At 39.8% G+C, this 17,613-nt stretch overlaps 1 protein-coding gene across 4 annotated transcripts in view; it reads right to left on the bottom strand.

The window, feature by feature from the left end:
- Positions 1-17,375, bottom strand: part of NRBF2 (nuclear receptor binding factor 2) — a 46,690-nt gene extending 29,315 nt beyond the window's left edge. For 2 of the 4 annotated variants that reach the window (XR_003429771.1, XR_003429770.1), the window contains exon 1: positions 17,139-17,359. Coding sequence is in view for 2 of the 4 variants with exons in the window: in XM_027091876.1 (XP_026947677.1) it covers positions 17,139-17,223 (85 nt within the window). In the remaining 2 variants the exon portion in view is untranslated. Of the gene's footprint in view, positions 1-17,138 lie in introns of all 4 variants that reach the window. The other 2 variants (XM_027091874.1, XM_027091876.1) reach the window with 2 other exon arrangements.
- Between the last annotated feature and the right edge of the window lie 238 nt (positions 17,376-17,613).

Genomic DNA, 17,613 nt, shown 5'->3' with positions numbered 1-17,613 from the left:
ACACAAAGTAGTGTGAGCATCGGGACCCAGGGGAAGCAGCAGTGACCCCCAAGGAGACTGAACCAGACCTACCTGCTAGTGTTGGAGGGTCTCCTGCAGAGGTGGGGGGTGGCTGTGGCTCATTGTGGGAACAAGGACACTGGCAGCAGAAGTTCTGGGAAGTACTCCTTGGCGGGAGCCCTCCCAGAGTCTGTCATCAGCCCCACCAAAGAGCCCAGGTAGGCTCCAGTGCTGGGTTGTCAGGCCATACAACCAACAGGGAGGGAACCCAGCCCTACCCATCAACAGTCAAGTGGATTCAAGTTTTACTGAGCTCTGCCCACAAGAGCAACAGTCAGCTCTACCCACCAAGAGTCCTCCCATCAAGCTTCTTAGATAGCCTCATCCACCAGAGGGCAGACAGCAGAAGAAAGAAGAAGTACAATCCTGCAGCCTGTGGAACAAAAACCACATTCACAGAAAGACAGACAAAATGAAAAGGCAAAAGGCTATATACCAGATGAAGGAACAAGATAAAACCCCAGAAAAACAACTAAATGAAGTGCAGATAGGCAACCTTCCAGAAAAAGAACTCAGAATAATAATAGTGAAGATAATCCAGGACCTCAGAAAAAGAATGGAGGCAAAGATTTTAGAAGATGCAAGAAATGTTTAACAAAGACCTAGAAGAATTAAAGAACAAATAAAGATGAACAATACAAAACTGAAATGAAAACTACACTAAAAGGAATCAATAGCAGAATAACTGAGGCAGAAGAACGGATAAGTGACCTGCAAGACAGAATGGTGGAATTCACTGCTGCGGAATAGACTAAAGAAAAAAGAATGAAAAGAAATGAAGACAGCCTAAGAGACCTCTGGGACAACATTAAACGCAACATTCGCATCATAGGGGTCCCAGAAGGAGAAGAGAGAGAGAAAGAACCTGAGAAAATATTTGAAGAGATTATAGTCAAAAACTTCCCTAACATGGGAAAGGACATAGCCACCCAAGTCCAGGAAGTGCAGCGAGTCCCATACAGGATAAACCCAAGGAGAAACACGCTGAGACACACAGTAATCAAACTGGCAAAAATTAAAGGCAAAGAAAAATTACTGAAAGCAGCAAGGCAAAAACAACAAATAACATACAAGGGAACTCCCATAAGGTTAACAGCTGATTTCTCAGCAGAAACTCTACAAGCCAGAAGGCAGTGGCATGATATATTTAAAGTGATGAAAGGGAAGAACCTACAACCAAGATTACTTCTACCCAGCAAGAATCTCACTCAGATTCGATAGAGAAATCAAAAGCTTTACAGACAAGCAAAAGCTAAGGGGATTCAGCACCACCAAACCAGCTCTACAACAAATGCTAAAGGAACTTCTCTAAGTGGGAAACACAAGAGAAGAAAAGGACCTACAAAAACAAACCCATAACAATTAAGAAAATGGTCATAGGAAGACACATATCGATAATTACCTTAAACCTGAATGGATTAAATGCTCCAACCAAAAGACACAGGCTCACTGAATGGATACAAAAACAAGACCCATATATACGCTGTCTACAAGAGATCCACTTCAGACCTAGGGACACATACCGACTGAAAGTGAAGGGATGGAAAAAGATATTCCATGCAAATGGAAATCTAAAGAAAGCTGGAGTAGCTATACTCATATCAGATAAAATAGACTTTAAAATAAAGAATGTTACAAGAGACAAGGAAGGACACTACATAATGATCAAGGGATCAATCCAAGAAGAAGATATGACAATTATAAACATATATGCACCCAACATAGGAGCACCTCAATACATAAGGCAACTGCTAACAGCTGCAAGAGAGGAAATCGACAGTAACACAATAATAGTGGGGGTCTTTTAACACCTCATTTACACCAATGGACAGATCATCCAAAATAAAAATAAATAAATAAACAGAAGCTTTAATGACACAATAGACCAGATAGACCTAACTGATATTTATAGGACATTCCAACCAAAAACAGCAGATTACACTTTCTTCTCAAGTGCGCACGAAACATTCTCCAGGATAGATCACATCTTGGGTCACAAATCAAGCCTCAGTAAATTTAAGAAAACTGAAATCATATCAGGCGTCTTTTCCGACCACAGCGCTATGAGATTAGAAATGAATTACAGGGAAAAAAACGTAAAAAACACAAACACATGGAGGCTAAACAATACGTTACGAAATAACCAAGAGATCACTGAAAAAATCAAAGAGGAAATCAAAAAATATCTAGAGACAAATGACAATGAAAATACGACAATCCAAAACCTACTGGATGCAGCAAAAGCAATTCTAACAGGGAAGTTTATAGCTATACAAGCCTACCTAAACAAACAAGAAATATCTCAAGGAAACAATCTAACCTTACACCTAAAGGAACGAGAGAAAGAAGAACAAACAAAACCCGAAGTTAGCAGAAGGAAAGACATCATAAAGATCAGAGCAGAAATAAATGAAATAGAAACAAAGAAAACAATAGCAAAGACCAATAAAACTAAAAGCTGGTTCTCTGAGAAGACAAAACTGATAAACCATTAGTCAGACTCATCAAGAAAAAGAGGGAGAGGACTCAAATCAATAAAATTAGAAATGAAAAAGAAGAAGTTACAACAGACACCGCAGAAATACAAAGCATCCTAAGAGACTACTACAAGCAACTGTATGCCATAAAATGGACAACCTAGAAGAAATGGACAAATTCTTAGAAAGGTATAACCTTCCAAGACTGAACCAGGAAGAAACACAAAATATGAACAGACCAATCACAAGTAATGAAATTGAAACTGTGATTAAAAATCTTCCAACAGGGCTTCCCTGGTGGCGCAGTGGTTAAGAATCCGCCTGCCAATGCAGGGGACACGGGTTCAAGCCCTGGTCCGGGAAGATCCCACATGCCATGGAGCAACTAAGCCCGTGCACCACAACTACTGAGTCTGCACTCTAGAGCCTGCAAGCCACAACTACTGAGCCCGCATGCCACAACAACTGAAGCCCACGTGCCTAGAGTCCGTGCTCCGCAACGAGAGAAGCCACCGCAATGAGAAGCCTGCGCACCATAACCAAGAGTAGCCCCCGCTCGCCACAACTACAGAAAGCCGTGCGGAGCAAAGAAGACCCAACACAGACAAAAACAAAATCAATTAAAAAATAAAAATCTTCCAACAAACAAAAGTCCAGCACCACATAGCTTCACAGGTGAACTATATCAAACATTTACAGAAGAGCTAACACCCATCCTTCTCAAACTCTTCCAAAAAACTGCAGAGGAAGGAACATTCCCAAACTCATTCTATGAGGCCACCATCACCCTGATACCAAAACCAGACAAAGATACTACAACAAAAGAAAATTACAGACCAATATCACTGATGAATATAGATGCAAAAATCCTCAACAAAATACTAGCAAACAGAATCCAACAGCACATTAAAAGGATCATACACCACGATCAAGTGGGATTTATCCCAGGGATGCAAGAATTCTTCAATATACGCAAATCAATGTGACACACCATATTAACAAATTGAAGAAGAAAAACCATATGATCATCTCAATCAATGCAGAAAAAGCTTTTGACAAAATTCAACACCCATTTATGATAAAAACTCCAGAAAGTGGGCACAGAGAGAACCTACCTCAACATAATAAAGGCCATGTACAACAAACCCACAGCAAACATCATTCTCAGTGGTGAAAAAATGGAAGCATTTCCTCTAAGATCAGGAATGAGACAAGGATGTCCACTCTCACAATTATTATTCAACATAGTTTTGGAAGTCCTAGCCATGGCAATCAGAGAAGAAAAAGAAACAAAAGGAATACAAATTGGAAAAGAAGTAAAACTGGACTGTTTGCAGATGACATGATACTATACATAGAGAATCCTAAAAATGCCACCAGAAAACTACTAGAGCTAAACAGTGAAATTGGTAAAGTTGCAGGATACAAAATTAATGCACAAAAATCTCTTGCATTCCTATACACTAATGATGAAAAATCTGAAAGAGAAATTAAGGAAACACTCCCATTTACCACTGCAACAAAAAGAATAAAATACCTAGAAATAAACTGACCTAAGGAGACAAAAGACCTGTATGCAGAAAACTGTAAGACACTGATGAAAGAAATTAAAGATGATACCAGCAGATGAAGAAATATACCATGTTCCTGGATCGGAAGAATCAATATTGTGAAAATGACTATACTACCCAAAGCAATCTACAGATTCAATGCAATCCCTATCAAATTACCAATGGCATTTTTTACAGAACCAGAACAAAAAAAATCTTCAAATTTGTATGGATACACAAAAGACCCCAAATAGTCAAAGCAATCTTGAGGGAAAAAAACAGAGCTGGAGGAATCAGACTCCCTGTCTTCAGACTACACTACAAAGCTACAGTAATGAAGACAATATGGTACTGGCACAAAAACAGAAACACAGATCAATGGAACAAGATAGAAAGCCCAGAGATAAACCCATGCACCTATGGTCAACTAATCTATGACAAAGGAGGCAAAGATATACAATGGAGAAAAGACAGTCTCTTCAATAAGTGGTGCTGGGAAAACTGGACAGCTACATGTAAAAAAATGAAATTAGAACACTCCCTGACACCATACACAAAAAGAAACTCAAAATGGTTTAGAGACCTAAGTGTAAGACCAGACACTATAAAACTCTAGAGGAAAACATAGGAAGAACACTCTCTGACATAGATCACAGCAAGATCTTTTTTGATCCACCTCCTAGAGTAATAGAAATAAAAATAAAAATAAACAAATGGGACCTAATGAAACTTGAAAGCTTTTGCACAGCAAAGGAAACCATAAACAAGACGAAAAAACAATCCTCAGAATGGGAGAAAATATTTGCAAACGAATCAACAAAGGATTAATCTCCAAAATATATAAACAGCTCATGCAGCTCAATATTAAAGAAACAAACAACCCAATCCAAAAATGGACAGAAGACCTAAATAGACATTTCTCCAAAGAAAAGATAGAGATGGCCAAGAAGCACATGAAAAGCTGCTCAACTTCACTAATCATTAGAGAAATGCAAATGAAAACTACAATGAGTTATCACCTTACACCAGTTAGAATGGGCATCATCAGAAAATCTACAAACAACAAATGCTGGAGAAGGTGTGGAGAGAAGGGAACCCTCTTGCACTGTTGGTGGCAATGTAAACTGATACAGCCACTATGGAGAACAGTATGGAGGTTCCTTAAAAAACTAAAAATAGAATTACTATATGATCCAGCAATCTGACTACTGGGCATATACCCAGAGAAAACCATAATTCAAAAAGACACATGCACCCCAATGTTTACTGCAGCACTATTTACAATAGTCAGGTCACGGGATCAACCTAAATGCCCATTGACAGACAAATGGATAAAGAAGTTGTGGTACATATATACAATGGAATATTACTGAGCCATAAAAAGGAACGAAATTGAGTCATTTGTTGAGACGTGGATGGATCTAGAGACTGTCATACAGTGTAAAGTTAAGTCAGAAAGAGAAAAACAAATATCAAAAACAAGTATACTAACGCATATATGTGGAACCCAGAAAAATGGTACAGATGAACCAGTTTGCAGGGCAGAAGTTGAGACACAGATTTAGAGAACGTATGGACACCAAGGGGGAAAACCCCAGTGGGGTGGGGATGGTGGTGTGCTGAATTGGGCGATTGGGACTGACATGTATACACTGATGTGTATAAAATTGATGACTAATAAGAAACTGCAGTATAAAAAAACAAACAAAAAACATAACTAATACAAAACTTTCTTTGGGTTATTTGTATGGAAATATGTTAATATAAATGTTCAGACATTACATGAAATTTCTAAAAATCTTATATGTTCTGGTATAATGTTATAAGTCATAATTCTAGTTATTACTTTAAAATGTATATCTCTAAATTTCCTTGTCAATTGCATTATTATGAACTTTCATCAAAATCTTTAACCGTGGTCATTTTTAAGTCTTCTGTCATTTACAGACAGTTCTGGGTGTACTCTGATGCTTTTGCAAAAAATGTTCCTATAAAAGGGTTTCATCTTCAAGGAATTCATGGAAAAAACTCTGACAAGTACAGGTTTCTGGTAACTGACTATACTGTTGAACTGAATGAATAATCATTTTCAGAACTCTAATGGAAAACTGATGAATTCATAAAAGTGCTAACAAAAGATCAAGATAAAAAAATTAATTACATGGGACTGAGTGAACTGGTGAGGATGATTATAATTTTTGTGACTTTGTTTGAATGAAAAAAAAATCCCACAAGGACTCAGAGGCAAAAAATATATAAATCAATTTTCACTGCAAAGTAAAGGAGCTGTTACAGTGCAGGATTACTGGACTGAATGTCAATATTATGACATAGTATGAGTGTGTTTCGTGTTTGGTAAATGCAGTCACTGTTGCTTTTGTTGTGGTCATCCATTTACAATGCTTGGTGTCAGTTTATTTATCTCTTGTAAAAATAAAATACAGTGTGTGTGTGTGTGTGTGTCTGTGAAAAAACACATGTAATGATCTTAATCTAGGAAATAGATTGATTCATTTCTCATCATGGGAATCCTAAGATATGAGCAATTATCTTGAATAGTTAAGGTGGGGAAATTACTTCTGTAATGTTTGGCACTTCTGTAAAACATGCATGCACACACACACTCATTCACTCACACACTTTTGCAACATGATTTCTCCATTCCAGTGAATAACATAGTGTAAATTTTTCTGAACTTTATTTATTTTGTCACTCATAGGGTGATTCAGTTGTATCAGAACATTTGTAGACCATACCAATATTTTATATTTTTCAACCAACAGATTACTAATCAGAAGATAAAGAAAATGGATTTACTTTAAACTCATAAGAGAGCAAGAAGTTCTAAAAGAATCATGCATAATTTTGGAAAGTTGATTCTCCTCCATCAACAAGAAACAGGAAATAATCAAACCAGTATCTGTAGACACAGAAAATATACATATCAGAACCAAGGTACCAAGTTTGAAACATAGCTTATTCATGAATTGCTTAGCTTAGGTTCATTTCTTGAAAGAGTTAATTCAACAACCAAGTTGTTAAAAATCACCAGGTACTTGAACATTGAGGAAATTTGGCTCAGTAAATATTAAATAATGTAAATTTTAAAAAAATCATATGAGCATTTCAACAGGAGAAAAAGCGTTTGACAAAATTCAACAACCACTCATGATGAAAACTCTCAACAAAATGGGTATAGAGGGAACACAACTCAACATTATAAAAACCACATACGACAGGCCCACGGCTAACATAATACTCAACAGTGAAAAGCTCAAAGCTTTTGTTCTAAGATCTGGAACAAGACAAGGATGCCCACTCTCACTGCTTGTAGTCAGCATAGTATTGGAAGTGCTTCCTAGCCACAGCAATTAGGTGAGAAGAAATAAAAGGCATCCAAATAAAGAAGAAAGAAGTAAAACTGTTCACTGTTTGCAGATAACAAGATATTATATACAGAAAGCCCTAAAGACTCCACCAAAAACCTTAGAATAAATGAATCTAGTATAAAGCTGCAAGATACAAAATCAATATACAGCAATCTGTTGCATTTCTATACCCTAATAAATTTTCAGAGAGAAGTTAAGCAAACAATCCCATTTATAACTGCATCAAAAGGAATACTTAGGAGTAAATTTAACCAAAGAGGTTAAAGACCTGTACACAAACACTATTAAGTCATTGATGAAATGGATTCAAAGAAGTAATAGTTAAAATGTCCATACTAACTAAAGCAATAATACAGATTCAATTCAATCTCTATCAAAATTCCAATGGCACTTTTCACAGAATGAACAATCCTAAAAGTTGCATAGAAACACAAAGCTCCCAAATAGCCAAAGCAATCTTCAGAAAGAACAAAGCTAGAGGCATCATGCTCTTTCTCTTCAAACTATCTTACAAAGCTATAGTAATCAAAACCGTATGATAGCATTAAAAGCTCAAAGATCAATGGAACAGAACATAGAGCCCAGAAATAAACCCATGCATAAATGTTTAATTAACAAATGCCAAACAAGCCAAGAATATACAACCAGCAAAGGACAGTCTCTTCAATAAATGATGTTGGGAAAACTGGACAGCCACATGCAAAAGAATGAAATTGGACTACTATCTTACACAACTACTATCTTAATTCCAAAATGAATTAAGGAACATAAGACCTGAAACCATAAAACGCCTCAAAGAAAATACAGGCAGAAAGTTCTATGATATAAGTCTTGGTGATAATTTTTTAATTGACACCAAAAGCAAAAGCAACAAAAGCAAAAATAAACAAGTGGGATTACATCAAACTGTAACGCTTATGCCAAGAAAAGGAAATCATCAACAAAATGAAAAGGCAACCTACCATATAGGAGAAAATATTTGCAAATCATATACCTGATAAGGGGTTAGTATCCAAAACAACAGAAAGAACTCACACAATAGCAAAAAAAAAAAGCAAAAAACCTGATTAAACAACAGGCAGAGGATCTGAATAGACTTTTTTGTGTTTTCATTTTCTTCAGAGATATACCCAGAAGTGGAACTGCAGGATAGTACAGTAGTTTTTTTTTTTTTTGGGCTGCACCGTGTGGCATGCAGAACTTCCCAGACCAGGGATTGAACCTGCGCCCCCTGCAGTGGAAGCAGAGTCTTAACCCCTGGACCACCAGGGAAGTCCTGATATTTCTATTTTTAATTTTTCAAGGGCCCTCTATACTGTTTTCCACAGTGCTTGCACCAATATACATTCCCACCAACAGCGCACATGGGTTCCCTTTTCTCCACATCCTCGCCAACACTTGTTACTTGTTATTTCCTATCTTTTTGATAACAGCCATTCTAACAGCTGAGAGGTGATACCTCATTGTGGTTTTGATTTATTTGCATTTCCCTGATTAGTGATGTTGAGCATCTTTTCAAGTACCTGTTGGCCATTTGCATGCCTTCTTTGGAAAAATGTCTATTCAGATCCTCTGCCTGATGTTTAATCAGATTTTTTGCTTTTTTTTTTTGCTATTTAGTTGTGTGAGTTCTTTCTGTTGTTTTGGATACTAGTCCCTTATCAGCTACATGCTTTGCAAATATTTTCTCCTATCTGGTAGGCTGCCTTTTCATTTTGTTGATGATTTCCTCTGTTGCGCATAAGCTTTTTAGTTTGATGTAGCCCCAAAGGATTATACTGTCTCAATATCCTTTGTTGCTTCAGTTCTTATTTTCTTTGTTTTTCTATCAGCAATTGTGGTAGCAGCTTCTGATATGGCTCCCAATGACCCCTGCCTCCTGGTATTCACAACCTTATGTAATCTCCCCTCCTCAAATGTGGGTTGGAACTAGTGACATGCATCTAAGAAACAGAATACCGCCAAGGTGATGGGGTGTCACTTCCGTGATGAGGTTACAAAAGATTGTCACTTCCACCTTGGTACATTCTCTCTCCCTTGCTTACTTTAATGAAGCCAAGAGTCATGCTGTCAGCTGCCCCAAGGAAAGACTCACACGGAAGGGAATGAGGTGGCCTGCCAACAGCCAGCAAGGATCTGAAGTGCTCAATCCAAAACCGCTCAAGGAACGAAACCTTGCCATCACCCCTGTGAGTGAGCTTGGAAGCAGCTCCTGCCCCAGTAGAGCCTTCAAATGGAACCACACCCCCAGCTGACCCTCAACTTGACTGTAGCCTTGTGAAAGACCCTGAAGCAAAGAACCCAGCTAAGTCATGCCTTTATCCTAACACACAGAAACTGTGAGAAAACAAACGTGTGCTGTTTCAAGCTGCTAAATTTTGGAATAATTTACCTCAATAGGTAACTAATATTTTAATAGTATGCCATCTGTCTTTTATTGTAAGCTGCCTCAAACTTTACTTGGAAATAGATGTTTAAATACGGAAAGCAGTAAGTAAGTGGTCAATCCATACAGAGCTGTGATAACCTATCACTGAATATTGGCAGTATTTTGTGATACCACAATCTCATATTAAAGCACTTTCTGGCATTTAGGGTTTACAATAAACTGCCTTAATTGTGTTTTGAGAATTCTTTGGAAATTCTCATGGAAATTTGTACCTCTGATCCAGGTAGGATGGAGTAGCTGGCACTGGTTTACCCTCCAACTGTAAACAACTACAAAGCTGGGCGAAATATATAAAAACAACAGTTTACAGACACAGAACAAAAAGTAACAGAAGGCTACGTTTTAAGAAAAGGGAAATGCACAAGGTGAAACCTGCATTCACCCTGGCTTTCTTTATGAGTGCATTTTCAAAAATGGAGTGCAAGGAAATAAAGCCCAAGCAGAAGGCAGTACCTCACTGGGCAAAGGAGATGGAGACTGGAACCAAAAAGGCTAGATTTTAAGGAGCCCAGGGTTGGAGGGAAGTGCAGTGAAGACACTCTAAAAATATGCATCAAAAATCCTCTCAGGTCCTCACCTAACATATAAGCTGCACATGAACAGGGCGCAATTCCAGGAAGCCTAGCAGAACCTCTTAGCAAAGAATTCAGAAGCCACACAGTGTTGGGGAGATAGGTTGCAGTTTGGGCCTAGACAGAGGATAACTTTGGTGAATACTTGGGGCTTTGAGTTGAGACCTCAAAGTCTAGCCCTAGGAGTAAGGACTACATTCTAGGCAATATGGGTAAAGCTGAAATAGACCCACCCTGATAAAGCCTAAAATCAAGCCTAGACTGGATCAAGGTGATCTGCTAGTATTTTAATTGCCAGCCAAAACTTAACATTTTTGGAGGAAGATAACAAATTCAGAATCTCTACAACACATCATCCACAATGTGTAATACACAATAAAGTTACTAGGCATGTCAAGCAGGAAAATGTCACTGATAACAAAGAGAAAAAGACAACAGAAACAGACCCAGAGATTATCCATGTATTGGAATAGCAAGGAACTCAAAATAACTATGCTTAAGATGGTAAAGAGAGAAAGAGAACACAATAGATGAAAAGAAAACTAGAGAATGGGATAAAACTTCTGTAAGAATAGGGACTTTGTCCTATTCACTGTCAAATCCTTGATGTCCAGAACAGTACCTGATAGACAGCAACTGCTCACAATGTTGGGTGGATCAATGAACAGTTAGCTGGATAGAAGGATGGGAGAGGTTATGCTCAGGGTTGGTAACAAAACCAAAGATTCTTTTTTTTTTTCTCCCGCTGCGGAGCACAGGCTCCGGACGTGCAGGCCCAGCGACCATGGCTCACGGGCCCAGCCGCCCCGCGGCATGTGGGATCTTCCCGGACCGGGGCACGAACCCGCATCGCCTGCATTGGCAGGCGGACTCCCAACCACTGTGCCACCAGGGAAGCCCCCAAAGATTCTTAAATGCCAAGAGAACATTACTGTATTTCACAGTAAATATCAGAATAAATCTCTGCATCAAAATCTCAGATAAACAACTATACATATGATTATACATCTATACAGAGCCACAGAAAACTAGTTACTGGTACATTTACTTCATTCACTATTTCATCCATCCAATCTTGAGGACATTTTAACCAGCAGTTTCCTACTCCCTGAGTAAAAATGAAAGCACAATACTACAAAATGTTCTAAAACCTTTATAAAAAGTACAAAAGCTTCAGATTTAGTAATGTCTTACTCCATGTGCCCTGTACAAATTCCTCCCTTGCTGAATTCTCTCCAGAAACAGTCAACACTTTCCACATGCCCCACCCCTCTCTGTGAAATGCTCTTCTTCCTAGGCAATCAATAAGATTCTCCTGGAAGCTGCCAATATTTTTATATTACCTCGTCCCCTAAACACCAAAAGAACCGTTCCAACAGATTTTCAAACTCAGGACCAGAGGTTACGTCAAGAAAGCTTTAAGTGGCTATAACTAACGTGATACTCAGGAGTTTGCCAGGTGGAAAATGTAGATCTGGAGAGAGAAGGAGTAAAGCAATAAAGTTTGAAGAGGCAGAGTGGGAAAATCTGATTATCTTTGAGTCCCAGGTCCCACAAGTTCTTAGACCCATCTACATTGTAGTCCTGCCCTTCCTGCACCTTTCTTTTGATTCCAATAAATTATCCCTTTTGATTTAAGATAATTTGAAGTGGGTTTCTATCACCTGCAACCAACAAAATCCTGAGTACAGCTAGATTACCAAGTGACTTCCCTCACCAAGAACTACATGCTGAACTGCCTCAAAACTACACGTTCAATACTGTCTTCTTTCCCAAAGGAAAAGAGTATTAAGTTCTTTTACTTTCTATTTATTTATTTCTGTGTCCTTGGGGAAAACTGTATGTAAAGATGAAAAGAAAAGGAACACCATACCAAACACAATAAGGTGGCAGAGGAAAACCTAATGTACTCTTGAACCTTGTGGTAGTGCTTCAATGGAGAGCAAAGGAGAAAAGTCACTCACTCCCCATTTCCGAATCAACTGACTGTGAGTCTCCTAAAGGCAAGTAGTATCTCCTAACTGTAAGTACTGAATCAACTAAGTAACATGATGCAACTGTATTTAGGATAACTGCTCAAGTGTTAGAGAGATCCAGGAAAACCTTTTTTAAGTCAATTTCTGTAAGAGTCCACTTTAGCTTTTTTTTTTACAACTGCTACCATCTGCTGTGAAGATAAATTACAAGATGCAACCCAGTAATGACTCCTGAAATCAATCTATGGGTCACAACCAGAATTTAAAAAGCTCTAATAGTAAATATTAGAGTGCATCATATATAACACTATACACACACACACAGCATATGATGCTTCAGGTTTTTACTTTTTTGTCTTGTTTTCGGTGAAATTTATGAGTGTCCCTGCATTTTGCACAATTCCAGGAGGCACATCCATAGTGTAGCAAGCTCTGCAGTAATATACACTTAGGTATGTGTGTACTAGTCATTATGTAAAAATTTCTCACTGTGGATCACAGTCAAAACAAATGGGCAAACACTGATCTATCGGAAAGATTAGATATTTGATTTAGAATCTTGCTTTCAAATCCAACTATCACCACTCACTCTGCAGTTCAAAGTTTTCATCTGTAAAATGGGGAAATATCTCATACAGCTACAAAGAAAACAAAACAAATAATATATGTCAGTGCCTGATGCCAACTCCAGCACTCTGTAATTATTGGATATGTCTTAGTGCTCTACTGCCTTACCCCAGAGTGCTTCCATTAAGGCTAGCCTAGCCTAGCCTGTGACAAGATGAAATTTTCCTTGACATTTTTCAGGGCAACAAGATTTTATTTTTATTGCCAATATAACTAACATGGAATAGTTACAAAGACCCCCAATATGTACAAGGCCATTCTTTGGACTATATCTGATTCCTTTCCTTAGATGAGAAGAGTTGAGCACTCTGAATAGCAGCTCAGTTTCTCAACAAACATATATATTCTCAGCACTCTTAAAAGGGCCAAACACATAGAATACAATTGTGGTCACACAGTCACATGGACCCTGTCCTCAGTTTGCAGAGTAGGTAAGCAAAGCATGAGCAACACAGTCATGTGTAAATTAAAGTCTGACATCACTTCCCAGATAGGCTGCAAACAAAACAAAGAACTAGAAATTATCTCACACAAGTTTTGACATTTGCTACTAGCACTTGCATTGCCAAAATTAAATGTATGGAAAGAAAGGCCTAAATATATACTAAGTAATTTTATATGTTAGAATTTTTCCATATTAAAAATTGACAAAAAGAAAAAAAAACTGATGCAACAAAACTTATTCAGAGTCCAAAGACTAGCTATTCCCCCCCACCAATGTAAATATGATTTATCCTATTTTTCTTTTGACCAACTTCAAAAACCAGAATATCTGTACTATATATTAAAATGACTATTTCACACTGGTCTCTTCCATATCTTAAAAATCACTGTGAGGCAATAAGCCTACAAGCCCTTACTGCAAACCTAACTTAGAGCACAGGTACTAAATACTGACACAGCATGTATAATTCAATATAGATAAGGACCACAATGAAATGAAATTTATAGTACGTTAATACAGAAGCATTGCTAGAAAGAAGTCATGATATTAAAATAAGGTGTGGGGCTTCCCTGGTGGCGCAGTGGTTAAGAATCCGTCTGCCAATGCAGGGGACCCGGGTTCGAGCCCTGGTCCGGGAAGATCCCACATGCCGCGGAGCAACTAAGCCCTTGCGCCACGACTACTAAGCCTGAGCTCTAGAGCCCACGAGCCCAACTACTGAAGCCCGCACTCTGCAACAAGAGAATCCACCACAAGGAGAAGCCCACGCACCGCAACGAAGAGTAGCCCCCACCTGCCGCAACTAGAGAAAGCCTGCACTGAGCAACGAAGACCCAACGCAGCCAAGAATAAATAAATTTTTAAAATAATAATAAATAAATAAATAAAATAAGGTGTGGTCCATAATGTATTTGAGTCACTGATCTAATTACTAAATTTGTCTAGGCTTATTTATCTGTAAAACTGGGAAGCAATTCTTACTAATTCCAAGGATGCTCTGAGGACACAAGATTATAAATCTAGGTACTATAATAAGTCCTTATGCAATCATACACTACAGTATGATGTCATTAGAAAAAGGTAGTATATGCTAATGGGATGTTCAAAAGCACTCAAAACCACAGCATTGAGAAGTATTTCTCATGTTGAGTCAACTGTATCCTGGATTGAACATCTGCTGACATAAAAGAATCTGATAGTCTTCAAAAAATTCAGTCTTCTAACGAAAACACTAATCTGAAAAGATACATTCAACCCAATGTTCACGGCAGCATTATCTACAATTGCCAAGATATAGAAGTAACCTACGTGTCCATTAACAGATGAGTGGATAAAGACGTGGTGCGTGTGTATGTACATATAGATACATGTGCACACACACACAGCCACACACACCAGAATACTACTCAGACGTAAAAGAAGCATGAAATTTTGCCCTTTGCAACAACATGGATGGACCTGGAGGGTATAATACTAAGTGAAATAAGTCAGAGAAAGACAAATAGTGTACAACATCACTTATATGTGAAATCAAAAAAATAAAACCAGTGAATGTAACAAAAAAACAGACTCACATATATAGAGAACTAGTGGTTACCTGTGGGGAGAGGGAAGGGGGAAGGGCAAGATAGGAGTAGGGGACTAAGGGAGTACAAACTATGTATGAAATAAATAAGCTACAACAATATATAGTACAACAGAGGAGGAAAAAACCTCAGTCTCTAAAACTGAGTGACGACAAATTCAAAGGCCTGTCACTGGTACTCTGCAGCACAGTTAAAACGATTCAAGTAAATGTTAATCTCTGTTCCACTGTTCCATCAAACAGTTAGGCTAGAACTCAGATCTTTCAAATCTCAAATGGTTTAAGAATTCAAGATGCCAAATTTCTGATACATAAATTTTATGGCTGGATTATGGAATTATGCTAGACTCCTTAACAAGACTACTGAAAATTCTCCTCTATAAAAAGATACCATTGCCACCATTTAACTAATTTTTCCTAAACTGGTCATTCTGCTGCTCCACCTACAACTGTCACCCAGTTCCAGTCTTTTCATAAGCTACCACACACTAGTGGGGCAGTTGGCTGGGGTTATGCTGCAGCAAGCAGCCAAATAAAGTGAAGTTAACTGGAACCGAACCAATGGTCATTTTGCAAGGACACTTGAACTTTGAAGCACTTTGTAAAGTGCTGGTTACTTCTAATAATATTCCGGTGAAGTTTCAGTATTGAGCCATCCATTATATTTCATTGCCAACTACATGTCACCTTAAAAACAAGAAGACTGCAAGACATTTCCCTGGCTTTAAAAAAAGAAAAAAATCACAGATCTAGTCCAATTCTTTTTAAGTGTAAACAATGGGGGCAGGGCATAACTTAATAAAACTGCACGGTAGTCATAGTGGTTAACCTGGCACCAGTCATCTGGGAACCACAGCTTTAGGTCCTAGAGTCTTAAACTTTTTAAGCTCACCAAGTTACACCTCACTATGTACCAGGTACTGTTCTAGGCCCTTTACACCTATTTACTCTCAATCCTCACAACAAACCACGAAGAATGAGGTCAACTAATTTGCCCAAGGTCACACAGTTATTAAGTGACAAAGTCAGAATTCAAATCCAAGCAGTTCAGGTCCCGAATCTATACTCTTAAACCACCAGGCTCTACTGCTTCTCTACAGAATGGTTTAAATCCAGTCCCACACAAGGGTTCTCAGAGTTCTAACGTGAGAAACTAATAATTTTCCACACAAACTTTTTTTCCAATCCCATCATCGCAGCTGAACAGCAAAAAGTTCCTCTTGTCTGTCTGCAACTTTAAGTAATCTAACTTTTGCATCCAAAACAGACGCCTTCTCTGGGAAACCAAAAGATGCCGCGGCCAGGTGGAACGGAACTCGTGTTTCTCATTGTTGTTTTAATCGCTACACCTGAGGTGCCTAAAAACATAATGAGCAACGCTGTTTCTGAGAAAGGCAAACATCTACCATATTTTCATGATGCCTAATGAGCTGAAACTGAGCTAAAAACAGGGATGGCCCCGTCTTTTTTCCCCAGCTGTCTCTAATTTATTTGAGAAGGGGAAGTCTCCGTTTATGCATCTGAATACAGGTGAGAAATGGGTGAAGGGAAACGGGGGTCAGACACGTTATGCTCCATCTCTCCACAGTGGGGAGGCTCAGACTTCAGACCCTGTGTTGGAAGTTACACCCAGTATTACACACCATTTCTGCCCAGGCCGGCTTCAGTGCCTCTCCAGGATGCAGAGAGGTGGTTACGTGGCGCTTAGAGGCATTTCCTCCGGCCTGGAGAGGTGGCACCCCCGCTGGTGGGAGCCCCGAGCCCTGAGGCAGGTGGCGCCTGGGGGAGGCGGGAAATGGGAGGGGGGAGCTTCCCAGGGATCCCCGAGGGGCCGTCTGCGGTGACTTGGCCGGAGCCGCTATAGGGCCGCGCCTTGCCTGCGCCCCCAGCCTTCAGGACGACCCGCGCCAAACCCACCCCCCGGCCTCGAGGGTCAGCTGCACGCCGAGACCGGGCTTCTGAGGCAAAGGAGCCCGCGGGCGGACGCAACCCTCTGTGGGCCACTCACCAGGTTGAGGGGTCCTTCCATTACTTCCATAGACCCCGGGGTAAGCGGCGGCCTGAGGAAGGGGAGCGACGGAGCCCGGGCACATGGAGGGTAACAGCTGGCGAGCTCGACGCAGCGGCGGCAACTGTGGCCCCACTCCGCGCCCCGGGAGCCAGCGGCGGGCGCAGAGGGAGCAACAACCGCACCACTTCCTCCTCCGGCGCGGCGCCGCGGGCCCGCCCCCCGCGCCGCGGCCACGCACGCGTCACGACGTCACACGCGGCAGGTTCAAGGTGGGAGGGAGGACAGGGAGTGGGTGGGGCTCAGGGAAGGCGGGGCACGGACAGACGTACACTTTCTCGCGGTCCATCTTTCCTCTCGCGAGAAGCATGTCTTCAGCTTCCGCATACGTCATGTGAGGAGGTACATCCTTGTTGCTGGAATTTAAGTAAAAGTGGCTGACTTTTGCTATTGGTCTCTCCCATTTCCTTCCAGC

Source organism: Aethalodelphis obliquidens, unplaced genomic scaffold (genome assembly GCF_003676395.1).
Source record: "Aethalodelphis obliquidens isolate GAN/ISIS:26980383/991018 unplaced genomic scaffold, ASM367639v1 scaffold73, whole genome shotgun sequence".
NCBI lineage: Eukaryota > Metazoa > Chordata > Mammalia > Artiodactyla > Delphinidae > Aethalodelphis > Aethalodelphis obliquidens.
Note: the sequence above shows the minus strand (reverse complement) of the source record. Positions and strands in the feature narration are given on the sequence as shown.